The following is a 21,095-nucleotide window of genomic DNA, read 5'->3' on the forward strand; positions in this document are numbered from 1 at the left end:
ATTCGTACATTAATTTATCTACAAATTATTGTCAAATCATATAACGAAATTATTTATCAACTCGACATAACAGGAGTGAACTCCCGCTCGACATTTGTCAGCAGTAGTTAACTATCGCTAACACTTTTAAGATTGGTTCAATCTATCTTAAAAGTGCCAGTGAAAGTTAACTCCCGCTGAAAAATTCCGAGCGGGAGTTAACTCCCGCTGAAAAATTCCGAGCGAGAGTTAACTCCCGCTGAGTTAAGGGAATGAGCAATTTTTAAAGGGAGAAGAGTAATTTTCATATACATATATATATATATATATATATATATATATATATATATATATATATATATATATATATATGTTTTTTAATTTGGACCGAGAAAACATCTAAGGCCCATTTTCACGGGCCCAATCCAAAAATAACCCAATTCTCGCATTTGGGCCACTTACGCGTAACACACCCCTTCTCCGTGAAGGGGTTGTGCTGGTATCGTGTCAGGAGATCCATTCATAATGTCACTTCCCACGTTTTCGAGAATCTCGCTCGGCGGTTACAATTCCCACAAATCTGTAACCATGCGAGCTAAATGTGTGCCTTATAACGGCTCCTACACCTCCTCATTATAAAAGGGGACTGTCAATAGTCCTCAAGGTTAGATTATCTCTCATTGGAGTGCCTATAAGTACAATCCCCCCTCCCCCCCACCACATACGCACTGTTCAAAATAATGCAAATCACTCAAAGCAATCACCTTCTGATCAGGTACCATCAGTGGTGCCATCTAGGGGAATTTAATGCTTTCCTTTCTTTTTTACCTACAAAAAACCAAAACCTCTAGAAATATACTTTGAAACATGACTACCAACGGTGCTACCTCACAAATACGAAGCGAAATCTACCAGATCCAATGTGACGGTCAAACATCAACGCCATCACCTGGTGAAAGCATAAGAGAGGGTCTTAACCATTAGATCCCACAAATGGTGATGCCCTTGCAGGAGTCCCCTCCATACGGTCCCTCGTGGCCTAACGAGGAGACGAGCAACACATCTCACGTAAATGCTATGCTTAACAACCTGTTCCGAACGGTTCAACGACAAACGTTGAATCAAAGAAATATAGGATGCTCACTCAAAAAGATCTCCATCTCCTTAACAAATTGTTCGACCTCCTTCTCTATTGTAATTTTGGCACGTAGGGGACAAATGTCGTATAAGATGTCCAGGACACCAAGAATGTCGAATGCAATGTCCAGGACATGTGATAACAAATACTAAACACAATAAACAATAAACAAGTGAAGTGCAGGAAGGAAATAACACATAGTATTTATTAGCCCAGTTCGGTGCAACGTCACCTACATCTGGGGGCATCCAAGCCAGGAAGGAAATCCACTATAATAGTATTAGTTTGAAGTCCTATATGAACAGCGTCCTATCCACTGCCCTCGCACTTAATCACTACCCGTGATATTTCTATCTAATACTCTCTTGGATATGAGATCCCATCTCACTACTCGTGATATATCTTAGTTTGTAAGTTATCAGTTACGAGTTTTATTTGTCTCCTAATAGAATGTTTCAAGCACCCCTATTTTTGTTGAAGAAGATAAAAAGGTGCTCGATGAGTATCAATATCCTTCTGTGGTTAAGGAGAAACTGATTATGAATAAGCAGAAGAACATATTCAATGATCAATTTACGGAGGCTACCAATCTTAAAAGCAAGAGAAAGATTTCTCAAGTACTTGGTAGCATTGATGAAGAGAAGTGTCATATCAAGTTCAAGGTTGATCATGCATTAATTGGAGAAAGTTGAAGATGTTTATCTTTATGACTAGGCATTGGATTTGTTTGTCTTTTAATTTGTTTTGGTCTTTTTGTGGTGTACCTCTTTTTATCATTAAGGCTCTTTGTTGTATTTGAATGTTTTGTTTGGTTTGGAGTATTAGTCTTTTATGTTGTTAAACTTGACTCTAATTGTCTTTTACTTATGTATTTGTATGTTTCACACTCTGTGTAAGTTTGTTGGTTAGCTAATGTTATCCCTTAATCATTTTCTAAAGAGACCTTTTAATGGAGTTTGTTATCATAGTTGATGTTAATGCGTCTTATTTTTTGTCTATATGGTTTGATTTAGACAGAGTATATGGACCAAACTTATAACATAAATAGAGCTAAGATACAAATCAATCATCTAAGGTGTAGATTTCAAATAATTTTGACTAAGGATTGGTGGAAAAATTTATGTAATGTCGTTGTGTGTGTTTGTGTATCACTTATGTATTTCTTAGGCAATATGCACCATAATATGATGTTGTTTATGCGATTAGTATGGATTGATGATTGCAATGGTGTGAGTGTTTTTTTTAGGGCTTCGTTCAATTTTTAAGACATATTATGTTCTATACATTGGGTAAAAATATGGTTATGTACACTTTTGTTCATATGGTGGGGTGAATTATTTTTTTGTTGGATAAACAAACTTTTTGTCCGATATGGTATGCAATTCCAAGAGTCATTTGTTGGAGGATTTTCTCTTACTGGTGTCATAATTTTCTTCTTTAAATGGACATTCAGCTTACAATCTTATTCAGTAAAATTCTTTGTTGCTATTTCAACCAATTTGATCTTTATTTTTTTATGGATTATATGGTGTGATAGATTGTTTCTCATTTAATGCCACTTTTTGAACCATTGTCACATTATTTTCTTTTCCTTATTTTAGTGGATTTGGTTATGTGCACTTTTGCCTAAATTTGGTTTCCATCATTCCTTTATTGTTGATTGATGGATTGGGTTTATAGTGTGTGGATGACGTCATGTTAACCACCAAAAGAGAGAACAATATGTTTGTTGAATATTTAATTATAGTTTAGAAAAATATTGTCCATTTTTTTATCCATATTGGGGTTTTTATATGTTATATTTTTTTCTATACATGGACACAATGTTATTTACGTTTCATGCTTCAACAACTATATATACATCTCTAGGTAGGTGCATTATATTTGTTATTCTCATATGTGTTGGGTTATTTGCTAAACATATATGCATATTCTGTTGAACTAAATTCATGTCTCTGTCTTACTTTTGTCTCACTTCTTAAAAGAGAAGTTTAATCATCATGAACTTTTTTCACGACTTCAAACTTTGTTTTTTCTTGGCATGGATAAAGATATAAGTTGTTTGTTGTCCCTGGTGCCTTTCAGATCTGACTGGACTATAAGAGTAAAAGTTCTTAGGTTATGGCGTGTAAAGAGTTCATTGGTTCCTAACAAAGTTAACGTCATTGGGATGACACTCTTTGATAAGGATGTATGTTAGTCTTTACTTGCATTTTTATTTATGTGAAGAAATTGGTTCCCGTTTTACTATTGGTTTCTTTTCATGTTCATTGTTCATTTATCTAAAAGAAGATTATTTGTCCGTGTCGTAATATTTCTTTCAAGGAATCAAAATACATGCTACGATGCCATCCTGTAGTCTGTATCGTTTTGCTCACCGTTTGGCTGGAGGCAAAAGTTATATTATGACTTCTTTTGTTGTTGTTCTAAATTCAAGTGATTTGATTGTCACTAATCATGAGTATAGGCTAATATTTCAGTTGATGTCTGAGATTTACTTTAAGGACAGTCCTCTTATTGAATTCAATGGCTTATCTATTTATCCATCTAGCAAGATATCGTCTTGTGAGTCTGATCACAAGTATTTGATTGGTGAGTTTAACTTTGTTGTATTTTCATGCATTTATGTTTACCATCCATGGTGGTATATTTTGGTAATATGGTTTAGTTCATGCATTTGTTGTATTTGTTTCAGATGTGATGTGGCTTTTGACCTCAATCAGACGTGAATATGAACATGAGCAAGACGGTTTCATCCAAACTATTATTGACTTAGAGCTTATGGATCGCAGATGATGTTATTTTTCTGCTTGGTTTTGATGTGTATGCTTATATTTGGATATTTTTAGATTTGTAAAGTATGGTTTGAGTTTCTGTTGAGCATTTTTCTGAATTATCCAACGGTAACCAAAATTAAAAATAGCAAAGCCTATGTTGTGTGGCATAAGGGTAACAATATCATTAACAGTAACTGCAATTTACAAAATCCACTATATAACTACCTAACCTTCAATCATAATTTTCACATCATTATCAGAATATTTATCAATCTTTTCAAAATGGCTAAAAGTTTTCTTCTATGCATCACACTATATGTCATTATTTTATTTCTTATTATCATCATCATCATCATCATCATCATCATCATCAACAACATTGAGGAATTAAGAATTATTTATGTAGGGTTAATTGCATTTAGCGTTTTCCATTATTGAGTTTAGCTTGGACCATTATCATTTGTTTAGATAGAGACATAGATTAAAACATTGTAATGGTTGTTGTGATTGTTGTTATTGAATAAGATGATATTTTAATTTTTATTGTCTATACATTAAATGTTGATTGTAATTTTTAATGTTTTTAATATAATTTAATGTTTTAATGCACAAGGAAAAGGGCCTTTGAAAAAATATTTTTTTGTTTCTATAAATAGATAGTTTAGAGGAGCTTTCTACTGGACAACTTCGTTCACCAGCAGTTATGAAGAGTTACTAGAATTTCCTGAAAGAACAACCATGTTGAGGTTTTACAACCCTCTATCTTGCTTGCAAGGTTAATGTTTATCAATTATTTTATTTTGATTGTTAAAGTTTGTCCAAGGTTAATGTATGGAGAATTATTTCGTTTCAGTCATGCTTGTTGTGTCTGTAACTTATCCTTTGTTTCTCTTTTACTTCTCTGTTGTTAGTAAGTAATTTATTTTATTAAGTGTTTGACGATATGTGTTGTCTTTCTATTTTTACATATTACTTATGTTTATATGAATCTCTGATGTTAGTATGATGTGATCTTTGCCATTTCTATGTTGTGATCTTTGCCATTTCCTTTGCCTGTTTTGCCAGCAATTTCCTTAACTCATTCTCCGATTCTTCTTTCTTTGCCAACGCCTCCTTTTGAGATTGCAACTCCTGGTTCAATCGTTGTATCATTGCTTGCATCTCAAGAGGCAGCTCCCTAGAACGAGATGAGGACTCTGGTGGAGGAGGAACATAGAACAAATCTCCATGTACCACATTGTCGGCTAACGGCCCAAGACCGTACATTCTACCCTTTCTTCCTTTTCCTCCATCCGGTCTTCCTTTTTCTGCAGCCTTTACCCATAATTGAAGTTTAATGGGGAAGGGAATTTCTGGATATGATGGAATCTCAAGATTCTCCTCCATAAACTCAGTTGCATTCGTGCGATAAGCTGCCTATAAAGAAAAGTAATAAATAATAAAGTCAAAACCGAAAAGAAAAAAAAACACAGCAGCAGCAAGTTATCAACACCAAAACAGAAAAGCCACAAACAGAAAATACTGATAGCTTCAATCTCAAAAACGAAAGGCACCAACCACAAAAAACGCTGGCAAACAGAACAGAACAACATTTTCTGGGCAGCTGCAAGCTTTAATAATTTAACTAACAATGTGATATTTATAAGCATCAAATAAAAACGAAAGGCACCAACCAATAAGCACTAATTGACAATGCACATATGACCGACACACATCCTTTGAACACAGCAGATAACAGAAAATTATTAAAAATTTACCTGGATATTGCTAGCTCGAGCATCGACATACCGACCAAGATTATGACTGAAATGAGTCACATCATGGATCTCTTCCGAATAAGGATCTCTACCCAATCTATTTCGCTAATTGTACACACAAATATTAACCAATTAGAACATTTGGCAAATTTGATATATACATATATAAAAACATTAATAGTTAAATATATTTTTTTACCAAATTTCTAGCATGGGTAGCGGTACTGACAGAGCCTTGTGCATGCAACTATCCTCCTACAATAGATGCCCTGTTCGCCTTGTTAGCTTTGGACCGGTTCTTAAAATGTGGATCTTCATTCCAATACTTCAGCAATAAGGCCCAACTTTTTTCTCCGATCCATTCTGTACGATAATTGCCCTTACGTTTTTTCAATTCCTGCCGTTCATCATACAATAAATCTTATAAACGTCTTGCAGCTACCCTATGAAAGTTTCTCTCTACAAGAGTGTGATGATGAGGTTCCCATCTACAAAAATCCTGCAATAAAAAAAAATGATTTATCTATCTGGAGCCATTCCCCATTTTCGTATCAAACCATTCTAGTCATCAAGACTTCTCAGCTCGCTGCAAAACGTCCAATTGTATCTTAATTATCCAATGATGTTTATATTCAATAATCCAAAAATTACAAAAATAATTCTTGATAACGTATCGTAAAAGAAGAGTGAAGAGAAGCATAACCCTAAGATCGCTTATAGGAAAAGCTGAAATTAAGCAATCAGGGAAGGAACAATCTGGCTGGCTAATGGATCAAGAAACGAAAGACAGTAGAAAGAAAATCAAGCAAACTCTAAACTTAAGACATCAAAATCATTTATGCTCTCCTACAACACTAAAGATTGAACAAAAAGAATTTACTTTAGGCTCCATGCTATGAATGAAGGAGATCATTATTATGACAAACCACAATGCAGAAAATCAATTTGTATGTTTTGCAATCAAAGTTAAAGATTAAAAACAATAAACAATGGCTCATTGAAGAAATTTGATTTACCTAATCAAAACTTGGAGGTTCTTTTTTATTTATGAACTAAGGAGAAAAACTTAAGGGTCTATACAATGAAGGAGGTTATTAATTAGACATTCAATAATGTAAAAAATAAACCATATTATAAAGTAAATACAATTATTTAATATTCAATAAAATGTGTTTACCGAAAGTATTTAAAAAGGTCCTTCCTGTCATCGGTAGTAAGATCTGTATATACGCCCCAACGCCTATCTTTAGGGTAAAACGTCTAGATCGCCATTCTAATATGTTCTGATACTTCATGGGATGGCTCCAACCTACAAATTTGAATTGTTAATTAAATTATGTATTTAAAAAACTAATAAGAATTAAGTCAAACATAGGTAACAAATTAAATTTTTATTACTTACGTTTCATGTGTTGGTGTAACCGCAACAAGGTCATCCACATACTCCCAGTCTTCAATGATGTGATGTCGATGTCGTCGTTGTTGATCACCCTCAGACGGTACCTCTTCATTTTGGTTGTTGTTGTTGTTGTTGTTGTTGTTGTTGCTGCTGTTGTTGTTGTTGTTGAGGCCGTTGATCAGCAAGTAAGGCTAGGAAATTGTCAGTTTGCATAAGATCTTGCATCAGTTCCGTTGATGATTGTGATGGAACGGATGTGTTAAAGCCTTGTCGGACATTATACGGGGTGGTGTTGTAATTTGGCAAGTGTGTGGATAGCAGAGTAAATCCAGGCATGGCAAAACCAGGATTAGAATATATGGGGGGCTGGCTAGTAGTAGCCTGACTAGTAGTAGCAGCTGAAAATGATGCGGGAAGAATAGGTGGGAATGGTGCGAGAGGATTAGGCGGGAATGGAGTGGAGTAAGGAGATGGAGTAGTAGCAGTAGGAATAGGAGTACCTGTCCGTTCATCCATGTTACGGAAGGTAACCCCCGTCGGCCGAACCCACTGTCTGGTAGGGTCCGAGGAAACATCTATTCTTCGATTCTTTTTTTTCTTCGGCTTCCCATGATCTACATCATGAACCTTACCCCTATCCTTGTCTCTCCCAGAAATCCCTGTCATAATTATACAATAAACAAAATTAATAGAGGTAGCAGAAGAAAGAGTAAACGAATCAGTTTGAAGTTTTAACTTCAACAACCAAGTGCAACAAACATTGACTATATACCACTATGTATATCATGGCACAGTCTAACACATCATGCAGAAATAAAATATAAACAGTGTATTACTATATTTATAAGCATTCACAATTTGAGTTGACAGGGAATATTAAATCACATACAGAGGGCATACTACATTATTCAAGTCACACAGATAGCCTATACAAATATCAGTTTAAAAAGAAGACCCTAAACCTAAGTTTAAAGGTATTACTCATTGTCCTTAGAATTGCTCTTACTGCTAATGAAAATGGCATCAAGTTGGATGAGGTGGTCCTTAGAATTGTACTAGTTATAGTTCATATTGAAATTTCTCTAAATAGCATTACTCATCCAACAATTTCTTAACCTCAAACTATATCTATATAACCACCATGGAATACTCTATTGTAGAAATATATACTATCTTGTAGAAATATATGAACTTGTTTCATAACAAACTCATTCTATAATATACATGAAAACAATCATAGATGTCAAAATTAATAAAATCCATAGCATAAGGAGCATTGAATTCTCATTAAGCTTGTATAGTAGTCAACGATCATGTTATTATTAGGTGCTGATCTTTTGGAGTTTGTTTTCCTAAAATGACTCTAGAAATATCATTGTATATTATTTGTAATTATTAGCATTACTTATTAAAATTACTTCAAATAAGGGGACCCTAAGCTAGGCATAATGATTAACTAATACCTTCATTGTTATGCACCAAACCAGTGTATGTGCATCTGACTCTGTGTGTTTGCTTAAGGATGACCAAGTAAAATTAGAGTGGAAGTAGCGTGCAGGTGTGCGTAAAAGAATTCTATACAATAATTTTATGGATTAAGTAAACTAAATACAAAATGCATATTATCAACAACTCACTACTCTGTCTAAAAAATATATCAGCTATTCACAAGGAAAGAACTAGTGCGCGCAAAATAGTGCTAAACTCGTATCTTCAACCAGTATCACAGAAATATTAAGTTGTCTATGATATCATTAAGTTTGACTCAAGGAAGGCATGATGTAATATTGGCAAAAGCTGAAAGTGACAGCTCTCCATATGTTCAGGACTAGGTTTGCACAAAAGAAAGTCAAAATCATTGCCTTGATATAATGGTCACATACTCACATGCAAGACAAAGATTACAATGAAGATAAAATACAAATATTGAGGACGTTTGAAGGTGTTTCAAAGGGTGTGTTAGGTGTAGTGTGTACTTATGAATAAACAGTGCTGCTAGAGTAACAACTATTTGTTCAAATTCTATTTAACAATAATGAGTAGCTGACATTTTACTTTACCTATTTTTATTTTAACATTGAGGCAATTAGTGATGAAGACTTCACTAGTTGTACTAAGAAAAACAACAGAAAATCACCTTTACAGATGATATTACACATTTTGAAGCATTCTGAAAGCCTTGTTGCCTGGAATATGTATATTGGGTTGCATTATAAGTTGTTCTCGCCATGAATTGGCAAGCACTCAAGACTTCAAATTGTTTCATGATGTCTTACTGCCACAACTTCTTTGGACGCGATTTCATTACCACTCAACTAAATAAAAAGGAATACACACACAAGAAATAACATAAACTACCATTCAGTTGCAGCACCAAATATTACCTAGTTGCAACAATGGATTGTTAAGACGCCTCGGCTCATACAGTCTTTGATTAAGCTACTTCGATAACACCTCAAGTTGATCCAAGTTTCTATAAACATAGTTCAAAATTAGATAAATCAAAATACATTTAGGGTCAGAAAGAAAATAAAGCAACCCACAACAAATTTATTCTTTAGACAACACTAAGAGAGTTGAATCAGCATAAAAAACACTCAAATCAACATAAAAACCATAAAAATCTTAAAACTAATTCTCACAATCACTTGTGTGGGTGTGACAGTAATACATTTGATTTCAAGCTCGTTTTCATCGTACACTAGTAGTAGGTGATTTCCTTCTCTGCTTTCAAGCTCATTTTCATCACCGCAACTCTTACACTAGTAGACCATCATACAATTGTGTGGGTGTGAAAACCAATCAAGAGTAAAACCCAGTTTCACACAACCCCTCTTAATTTTTTTACCTTAGGTTACAAATTAACTAATTATATCAAAAATTAAAAAAACAACATTAGCGTAAGAAAAAAATTAGGGTTAGAGTGTACCTTCAGCTGGGAAAGGAGATTTGAAGCAGAATCGATTGAGTGAAGGAATGAGAAACGGTGAAGAAGAGGAACAATTCAATTGCTTTGATTCGGTGAGCCATGGAAGAGGAACAATGAAAGAAGAAGAGGAACGGTGAAGAAGAGGAAAAGAGATTTGAAGCAGAATCGATTAAGGTTTTGGAAGTGTGTATGGAGACTTAGGTTTTCGATTTGGGGGAGAAAATGAGATTGAGAAAGTGAGATTTGGAGGTGTGGAGGGAGAGTGAAATTGGAATCTGGAAAAGAGGGGGAGTGTGAAAATCCTGCGACCCTTGTGTGTTGTTTTGACAGTATATAATTTTACTTTATACAATATCTTATAAATAATTTAATTTCTTTATAAAATATAATTTAATTTTTTTAATATATTAGATATATAACTAATATGATAAAATCATTACATTGAACATAAATGTTTTATTATTATGATAAAATAATAACATTAAAGGCATCAAGTGTTTTATCAAGGGTTATTAATCATCATAATAAAAATCATCCACATTGTTGTCAGGGTTATTTGCATCTTCCCCATTGTCTCTAGAGTTGCTTGACTCCTCCCCACTATCAGTGTCAATAAGTAACATTTGAGCTAACATATCAGCATCAAGTTGCTGATCGTCAACATCTCTGTCAACCAAATTTGTAACAGGATCGATTTCAATCACATTTGGACACATGTGATATTTCATCATCTTGGTAAGGTATTTCTTTATCTGGAACTTCTGTCTCAAATTCACCTCTTGGTTTACACTTGATAGCAGCACACCATCCATGTTTGCGCCGGTGATGAGAAGGATAAGGTACATAATACACTTGACTAACTTTACTTACCAAAATAAAAGGGTCAAATGCATCCTGTTCATTCGTACATCAACAGTTTTATGCTTTGGATCAATTTTCATCCCATTTGCAGGGTCAAACCAATCACAATACAACTTTGTTAGGTTCATCCACATATAGGTAAGTTACTTCAAATATGTGTTTGATCACACCATAGAAGTCATCTTCACCTCCATCACTGATTCCTTTGACGTAAACATCACTGTTAATTGTTTTTTTGCCCACTGACCGCGATTGAGTATGAAATTTAAACCCATTGACAAAGTAAGTGTCCCATTGTTTGACTTTTCTTCTCGGACCTTCGGCTAATCCTCTCAAATGATATATCTGTGTAGTCGGATGAGAATTTAACAATTGATGCTTAAACCATCCTTGAAAACTGGTATATATGTTACCGATATTTAATCCTTGAAATATCTTAATGTATGGTCCAACTTTGCTGCAATTAAACATCACATGAATTGTCGCTGATTGCAACTCTGCGTCATTCATCCAGTAATATTTTCCTGGATGACAAGGACGTCCTTGGTGACGAAAAACTGATAAGGTAGACTGAAACCCTTCACTTTCAACAATAACTTCATTTCGTGTATTTCTTGGGGTCAACATCAACAGGTTGAAGTAATGAGAGATGAAATAGTTTGTTTCCCAACGGACGTAAGCTGCAACTTCTGATCCCTCAACCCTTGCTTTATTTCTCACCATTCGCTTTGCATAACCCATGAACCTTTCAAAAGGATACATCCACCTATATTGAACAGTTCCACCGAGCCAAGCTTCATATGCGAGATGCACAGGAAGATGTTCCATAGAATCAAAGAAACTCGGGGGAAAATTTGCTCCAATTTACAAAGAGTGATAGGCATATTTTGATCCATTTTAACAAGTTCATCCATCCTCAAGGTTGAAGCACACAAGTCTTTAAAAAATTGGCTAATTTCAACCAATGGATTTAGAACATTGTTTGGCAATGAACTAAACGCAATTGGAAGTAAGCGTTCCTGGAAAACGTGGGAATCATGACTTTTCATTCTATGCAGTCTTCCTGGAAAACCAATGGGTTTATATTTGTTATTCTCATATGTGTTGGGTTATTTGCTAAACATATATGCATATTCTGCTGAACTAAATTCATGTCTCTGTCTTACTTTTGTCTCACTTCTTAAAAGAGAAGTTTAATCATCATGAACTTTTTTCACGACTTCAAACTTTGTTTTCTCTTGGCATGGATAGTTTGTTGTCCCTGGTGCCTTTCAGATCTGACTGGACTATAAGAGTAAAAGTTATTAGGTTATGGCGTGTAAAGAGTTCATTGGTTCCTAACAAAGTTAACGTCATTGGGATGACACTCTTTGATAAGGATGTATGTTAGTCTTTACTTGCATTTTTATTTATGTGAAGAAATTGGTTCCCGTTTTACTATTGGTTTCTTTTCATGTTCATTGTTGATTTATCTAAAAGAAGATTATTTGTCCGTGTTGTAATATTTCTTGCAAGGAATCAAAATACATGCTACGATGCCATCCTGTAGTCTGTATCGTTTTGCTCACCGTCTGGCTGGAGGCAAAAGTTATATTATGACTTCTTTTGTTGTTGTTCTAAATTCAAGTGATTTGATTGTCACTAACATGAGTATAGAAAATATTTCAGTTGATGTCTGAGATTTACTTTAAGGACAGTCATCTTATTGAATTCAATGGCTTATCTATTTATCCATCTAGCAAGATATCGTCTTGTGAGTCTGATCACAAGTATTTGGTTGGTGAGTTTAACTTTTTTGTATTTTCATGCATTTATGTTTACCATCCATGGTGGTATATTTTGGTAATATGGTTTAGTTCATGTGTTGTATTTGTTTCAGATGTGATGTGGCTTTTGACCTCAATCAGACGTGAATATGAACATGAGCAAGACGGTTTCATCCAAACTATTATTGACTTAGAGCTTATGGATCGCAGATGATGTTATTTTTCTGCTTGGTTTTGATGTGTATGCTTATATTTGGATATTTTTAGATTTGTAAAGTATGGTTTGAGTTCCTGTTGAGCATTTTTCTGAATTATCCAACAGTAACCAAAATAAAAAAGAGCAAAGCCTATGTTGTGTGGCATAAGGGTAACAATATCATTAACAGTAACTGCAATTTACAAAATCCACTATATAACTACCCAACCTTCAATCATAATTTTCACATCATTATCAGAATATTTATCAATCTTTTCAAAATGGCTAAAAGTTTTCTTCTATGCATCACACTATTTGTCATTATTTTATTTCTTATTATTATCATCATCATCATCAACATTGAGGAATTAAGAATTATTTATGTAGGGTTAATTGCATTTAGCATTTTCCATTATTGAGTTTAGCTTGGACCATTATCATTTGTTTAGATAGAGACATAGATTAAAACATTGTAATGGTTGTTGTGATTGTTGTTATTGAATAAGATGATATTTTAATTTTTATTGCTATACATTAAATGTTGATTGTAATTTTTAATGGTTTTAATATAATTTAATGTTTTAATGCACAAGGAAAATGGCCTTTGAAAAAATATTTTTTTGTTTCTATAAATAGATAGTTTAGAGGAGCTTTCTACTGGACAACTTCGTTCACCAGCAATTATGAAGAGTTACTAGAATTTCCTGGAAGAACAACCATGTTGAGGTTTTACAACCCTCTATCTTGCTTGCAAGGTTAATGTATGGAGAATTATTTCGTTTCAGTCATGCTTGTTGTGTCTGTAACTTATCCTCTGTTTCTCTTTTACTTCTCTGTTGTTAGTAAGCAATTTATTTTATTAAGTGTTTGGCCATATGTGTTGTTTTTCTATTTTTACATATTACTTACGTTTATATGAATCTCTGATGTTAGTATGATGTGATCTTTGCCATTTTTATGATGTTTTGTGTTTGTGACCTTTTTGTTTAATTTCAATACTGTCTAAAACCCAAGTAGAGACAAAAACCTGGGGGAAGATGTGGTATTGGTTTACTACGAATTAAAAATAATTAATATTTTGTTTAATCTAAATTAAACTTTTAGTATAATTTTTTCCTAATCAAAGATAAAGTTCACCCGACAATCACTCGGTTTTAAATTCTCCTTTATTCTCATATCACTTTTGAGTTACGATCACAATGGCAGGTGCTACCCTCAGCACCAATGGTTATGGGAAAAATATCTCGGAAAACTCACTTTTAGAGTTTTGATCGCTTGTGTTACTGCTGTTTTTGGAGGTGTAATTTTTGGCTATGATCTTGGCATCTCAGGTGGAGTTACGTATATGAATCCTTTTTTACAAAAATTCTTTCCAAATGTCTATGGAAAGGAGGCCAATATAAGACCATATGACACCCAGTACTACCAAATCGACAGCCAAACGCTAACATTATACATATCCTCATTGTATGTGGTTGCTCTTGTCACGTCTCTTGGGGCTTCTTGACTAACTCGACTGTTTGGATGGCGTATCACCATGCTTCCTGGAGGTGTACTTTTTCTTGTTGGTGTTGCCATGAATGGCTTTGCTCAAGAGGTTTGGATGCTCATTGTTGGTCACATGTTACTTGGATTCGGTATCAGATGTGCTAATTAGAGTGTGCCAAATATATCTTTCTGAAGTGGCTCCATATAAGTACAGAGGAGCTCTTAACATGATGTTCCAATTGGCAATCACAATCGGCATTTTTGTGGCTAATATTCTAAACTATGTGTTTTCTAAAATGAAAAACGGCGAAGGATGGTGTTATAGTTTGGGTTTTGTTGTCGTCCCTGCAATAATGATTATCTTAGGTTCAATCTTTCTTCCCGACTCGTCAAGTTCTTTGATCGAGCGCGGTCAAAATGATAAGCCAAAAAATAATTGATAAGTATCCATGGAACGACCGATGTTGATGAGGAGGTTCAAGATTTGGTTGCAGCTAGTAATATTTCAAAAACTGTGGAACATCCTTGAGCCTCTTTGTTGATGAGACCGTATAGACCTCATCTCACGATGGCAATTGTAACACCCCGTTTTCCCAACATAAAAATTTCATTTAAAATCAGAGTATTTAATTCATAACGGAATGCCACACACTACTTTAACATCTCAAAACAGATAATAATAATTATCCTTCAAATTCAACATCATGAAAATCCTAAACTGTTGCAGCGGAAAATAGTTCAACATTTAAAAGTCTTGGCACGCAGGCCTTATTGGAAAATCTCATAGATTAGTTCATAAAAGAGACACGTAAGGAATAGAAGTAAAAGCAAGCCCCCATCCCGTTACGTATCAGAGCACCTAGACACCAACTGAGAGTCCACTCATGAACACCTCTAATCTTTATTACCTGCACATTACCCACGATCGAGGCAACATATACGCAGAAGGGGTGAGATTTCATAATCAATACATTAAGCATATAATCCAATAAAATGCATTTAACAGCTTAAACATTAATATCATATCAACGATTAACAATTAGCATATTTTTCATTTCATAACAAATACAATCATCAATACCGTTACTAATTTTCATCACAAATCATAATCAACTTACACTCAACTTGACGACACAACTCATCTTTGACCATGCAACTCTATCAACTCAACAACAACTTGACAACTTAAACATCATGAAACTTCTTGTTATGCAAATGCATGTGGTACCAATCAACAACAAAATGAGCATAATAGGCTCTTCAACGTGTGAGCACAAAGGCTGCCGGGCCTAAAGCCCCCAACTTTAATGAGCACAAAGGCTGCGGGCCTAAAGCCCCCAACTTTAATGAGTATGCAATGAACTCAAACTTCCAACAACTTAGACAACATCATGAACGACTCATACGACTCATAATCATGGACAACTTCTTAAATTCTTGCAACATAGACCGACTCATGCAATTTCAAGACTTTAAAGGTCAGCAGCAATGAACAGCAACAGATTTACGACATATAACGGTGTTGGAATATCTCAACATCATTTAAGGAATGGATTACATCAACATAAATATCATAAAACATCATAACATCATTCATGCAACATTACTAATCATTTCAGTCATATAAACAGACTTCTGTAACATCTGGAAACATCCTAAACCACCCTCATTCTTACTTCTAAGGTCAGCTCAAGACTATACGTGTGAAAGGATCGCATCGGGACAATTTTGGACAACTAACAGCCTAACTCGCAGTGGCGAGTGACTTTGCTCGCAATGGCGAGCAAAACGTGTTTTCTGGAACTCATAAGACCTTGCTCGCAATGGCGAGCTACTTTGCTCGCAAATGCGAGCGTTACGGGTTACTCGCAATGGCGAGTTGTTTTGCTCGCAGTTGCGAGCTCTGGGTTCTAGCTCGCAGTTGCGAGTGTTCTTGCTCGCAGATGCGAGCGATGAATGTCAGTACGACCAGAAACCTAAAAATCACAACTTTTCACCTATATTCATGATTCCTTCATCCAAATAGCATCTAATTATCATCTTAAGGAATATCTAAGGTCTGTACACTAATTTTGCATCATTCTAACATCTGTTCATGATTCAATCATCAAAATTGATCTTAAACCTAATTCTCACTAAAACTTAATCTAATCATGCTAACTTCATCCTATAGAATCATACTCTTAATAATATTGAAAATTAGTCTCACCCTTACCTGATAATAGCAGAAATCGATAGCCTCCCTTTGTTCTTCTCTCTTTCTGACTTTTCTCCCTTTTTCTCCAAAAACGTACGTATTCTGTTTTCTAACTTTTGTTGTCTATTTATCTCTCCTAATTACTCTTCTCACTACACAGTCCAATTTTTAATATTTTTATTTTATTTCTCATATCTTATTTTATTTAATAATAAAATAAGTCACACCAACATAACAACTTCACAACATCAATATACTTCACGTCAATCTAGAAAATCACATAATTTATCTATAAATCATGCAAACTATTTAAATTCTTAAATCATATAAATATATATAAATATATAAATCCTCATTAAATTAAGTAAATAATTAAAACGGGCGATACAACTCTCCCCAACTTATAGAATTTTCGTCCTCGAAAATTTATCTCAAGCAAACAACTCTGGGTAAGACTCCATCATCTTACTCTCCAGCTCCCATGTCAAGCTTTCACCAGTCGTTCCACTCCAAACAACTCTCACTAGAGGTATCTCCTTGCCTCTCAACGTCTTCATCTTGCGATCATCAATCCTCAAGGGTAAGGTCTCCACCGTAAGGTTGTCTCTAACTTGCACATCATCACTCTGAATCACATGGGACGGGTCTGGGACATACTTCCTCAACTGAGACACATGGAACACATCATGCAAATTTGATAAATGCGGTGGTAAGCCAACTCTATAAGCCACCGTGCCAATTCTCTCAGATATCTGATAAGGACCAATAAACTTTGGAGTCAACTTCTTTGACTTCAATGCACGACCAACACCGGTCGTTGGGGTAACTCTCAAGAACACATGGTCTCCCTCTTGAAACTCAAGGTCTTTCTTACGCTTATCATGGTAACTCTTTTGTCGACTCTGCGACGCTTTCATCTTCTCTTGAATCATTTTCACCTTCTCAGTAGTCTGTTGAACAATTTCTGGTCCTAGAACCACACTTTCACCTGTCTCAAACCAACACAACGGAGTCCTACACCTCCGACCATACAAAGCCTCGAAAGGTGCCATCCCAATACTTGAATGATAGCTGTTATTATAAGTGAACTCTATCAACGGAAGATGACTATCCCAAGTTCCACCTTGCTCAAGTACACAAACTCTCAACAAGTCTTCGAGTGACTGAATTGTTCTTTCCGACTGACCATCTGTTTGAGGATGATAAGCCGAACTCAATCTCAACTTAGAGCCTAAAGCCTCTTGCAAACTCTTCCAAAATCTAGAAGTAAATCTTGGATCTCTATCTGACACGATGCTTGAAGGAACACCATGCAATTTCACTATGTCTCGAATATAAATCTCTGCCAACTGAGCCACAGGAAAACTAATATTAATCGGAAGGAAATGTGCCGACTTCGTCAATCTATCAACAATCACCCAAATGGCGTCATTTCCCTTAGGAGTATTCGACAAACTCGTCACAAAATCCATGGATATACTATCCCATTTCCATTCTGGTACATTTAACGGTGTCGTCAATCCAGCAGGTTTCTGATGCTCTACCTTCGACTTCTGAAAAATCAGACAAGAGTACACAAATTGTGCTACATCACGTTTCAATCCAGACCACCAAAACAACTTCTTTAAGTCATGATACATCTTTGTAGCTCCAGGATGAATACTTAAGCTACTCCTATGACTCTCTTCAAGAATCATCTTCTTTATCTCGTCATTGTCTGGAATACAAATCCTACCTCGAAACCTCAACACACCCTGATCATCGACCTTAAAGTCACTATCTTCAGTTTGATTACTAGCAACCAACAAGTCCACAAACTTAACATCAGCTTTCTGCGCATCCTTAATATCTTTTAAGAAATCGTTATCAATTTTCAGCATTCCTAACTTAACGCTCCGAGACGACATTTCACAAACTAAGCTCATATCTCTAAACTGTTCAAGCAATTCAAATTCCTTCACCATCATAGCAGACATATGTAAACTCTTCCTACTTAAGGCATCCGCAACAACATTAGCTTTACCCGGATGGTAATTCAAACTAAAGTCATAATCCTTCAACAATTCGAGCCACCGCCGCTGTCGCATATTCAATTCTTTCTGATCAAACAAGTACTTCAAGCTCTTGTGATCACTAAACACCTCAAATCTCGAACCATACAAGTAATGTCTCCAAATCTTAAGGACAAATACGACTGCAGCTAATTCAAGGTCATGAGTAGGATAGTTTCGTTCATGAGTTCTCAACTGTCTTGATGCATAAGCAACAACTTTACCATCTTGCATAAGCACACCGCCTAAGCCCAATTTGGACGCATCACAATACACCGCAAAAGGTTCATCAGGTTTTGGCAAAATCAAAACTGGAGCCGTCGTCAAACGCTTCTTCAATTCATTAAAACTGTTCTCACAATGAACATCCCACACAAAGGTTTTACCTTTACACGTCAACTGTGTTAACGGAAGTGCTAACTTAGAAAATCCTTCTATAAATCTTCGGTAGTATCCTGTCAAACCCAAAAAGCTTCTAATCTCTGTAACTGACTTAGGAGTCTCCCATTGTGATACTGCTTCAACTTTAGATGGATCGACTGCAATACCACTACCAGAAATAACATGTCCCAGAAAACTTACCTCGTTCAACCAGAATTCACACTTAGACAATTTAGCATACAACTTCTTCTCCTTCAGCACTTGCAAAACGATTTTCAAATGTTCTGCATGTTCTTCTTCTGTCTTAGAGTAAATCAAAATATCATCGATGAACACAACCACAAAGCGATCCAAAAATGCATGGAAAATGCGATTCATATACTCCATAAACACGCCAGGCGCATTACTCACACCGAAAGGCATCACCTTATATTCATAATGACCATATCGCGTCCTAAAGGCCGTCTTCTGCATATCTTCATCTTTTACTTTAATCTGATGATACCTTAAATCAATCTTGCTGAACACACGTGCACCCACCAGCTGGTCCATCAAATCATCAATTCTAGGAAGTGGATATCTATTCTTTATAGTTACTTTATTCAGTTGTCGATAATCAATGCACAACCTCATACTTCCATCTTTCTTCTTAACCAACAATACCGGCGCTCCCCAAGGTGAAACACTCGGTCTTATGAACTTCTTATCTAGCAAATCTTCCAACTGTTTCTTCAACTCAGCCAACTCAGAAGCTGACATACGGTAAGGTGTCATAGACACAGGCTTCGTTCCCGAAACAAGATCAATAGAAAATTCAACTTCTCTCTCTGGTGGTACATCAGGAATTTCATCAGGGAAAACTTCAGGAAAATCACACACCACTTGCAACTTATCAATCACTGCTTGATTCTCCAAAGATAAGGATGCCATCAAGGAAAACATCAAGATCCCATCGCGTTCTAATTGCTTCAGCTGCTTAGTAGACAAAAATTCTGCTCCACTTTCCTCTTCAGCAGAAGAGAAACGCACCGACTTACTAAAACAATTAATGAGAACATGGTTGTACTCTAACCAGTTCATACCAAGAATTACATCCATTCCACTTAGAGACAGACAAACTAAATCAATCTCAAAATCACGATCAAACATAGACAAAGGACATCGTAAACAAACAAGAGAAGTAGTCACCGAACCCTTAGCTGGAGTTTCGACAACCATTTTCCCACTCATATCAGACACAGCAAGACCCAACTTAGAAGCACAATCAAAAGCAACAAAACAATGTGTAGCACCAGTATCAATAATAGCAACTAAAGGAGTATTGTTAATATAACAAGTACCTCTGATCAAACAATCCTCATTTTCAGTCTGAGTACCAGTCAAAGCAAACACCTTCCCTCTAGTCTGAGTCTTCTTCGGATTCGTACACTGAGACCCAATATGACCCTCTTCTTTGCAGTTAAAACACACAATGTCCCCATGCTTACACTCTGCAAGTGTATGTCCTTTACTGCCACAACGAAAGCACCGTTTAATATCCTTAGTACAAGCATTACTCTTATGGCCTTTCTCGCCACAAGTGTAACAAACAATCTCAGCACCAGCATCCTTCTTATTTGACCTCCTCTCATCATTAGATCTTCCTTTTCCTTTGTCAGCAGGAGCACTGTAAGGCTTTGGGCGACTTTGTTGGCCCTTACCCCTCTTCTCACTCATAATCTTATAATGAGCTTTGCTGTCATCTTCATAGATTCTGCATCTGCTCACCAAAGCAGAAAAGTCACGGATCTGTTGGTAACCAATGGCTCGCTTAATATCAGCACGCAAACCATTCTCAAACAATTAGAGAACTCAGCATTGTCCCCAGTGTAGTGTGGATAGAACTGAGCCAGCTCCACAAACTTTGCTGCATACTCTGTCACCGACATGTTTCCTTGCTTCAACTCAAGGAACTTGATCTCTTTTCTTCCGCGAACATCCTCAGGAAAATATCTGTTTAGGAACTCTCTCTTAAACACAGCCCAAGTAATAACTGCATCATCCTGCTCTAGGGTAGGTTGGAGGCTCACCCACCAGTCATCAGCTTCCTCAGCCAGCATATGCGTTCCAAAACGCACCTTTTGATCTTCAGTACATTGCATAACTCTAAAAATTCTTTCAACCTCCTTGAGCCACG

The 21,095-nt window shown here is 35.8% G+C and overlaps 1 protein-coding gene and 2 pseudogenes across 1 annotated transcript; 2 read left to right on the top strand and 1 right to left on the bottom strand.

The window, feature by feature from the left end:
• The first annotated feature begins 3,462 nt into the window (after positions 1 to 3,462).
• On the top strand, positions 3,463 to 3,913 carry LOC146898788 (uncharacterized). Its single transcript, XM_085736615.1, has 2 exons — positions 3,463 to 3,709; positions 3,813 to 3,913. The coding sequence occupies exons 1-2, from the start codon at positions 3,463 to 3,465 to the stop codon at positions 3,911 to 3,913; spliced, it is 348 nt and encodes a 115-aa protein (XP_085592741.1).
• A 1,004-nt stretch (positions 3,914 to 4,917) lies between these two features.
• LOC146898789 (uncharacterized) lies at positions 4,918 to 7,762 on the bottom strand (annotated as a pseudogene).
• Positions 7,763 to 12,511: 4,749 nt separating this feature from the next.
• On the top strand, positions 12,512 to 14,819 carry LOC146898790 (sugar transport protein 1 pseudogene; annotated as a pseudogene).
• The last annotated feature ends 6,276 nt before the right edge of the window (positions 14,820 to 21,095 follow it).

Source organism: Medicago sativa, chromosome 8 (genome assembly GCF_051527215.1).
Source record: "Medicago sativa cultivar Bolivia chromosome 8, Bolivia_mono, whole genome shotgun sequence".
Taxonomy (NCBI): Eukaryota; Viridiplantae; Streptophyta; class Magnoliopsida; order Fabales; family Fabaceae; genus Medicago; species Medicago sativa.

Coding starts and splice junctions, on each gene's coding strand:
- LOC146898788 (XM_085736615.1), top strand. CDS start 3,463: ATGCCATCCTGTAGTCTGTATCGTTTTGCTCACCGTTTGGCTGGAGGC. Junction 3,710..3,812: donor TGATCACAAGTATTTGATTG/GTGAGTTTAACT, acceptor TATTTGTTTCAG/ATGTGATGTGGCTTTTGACC.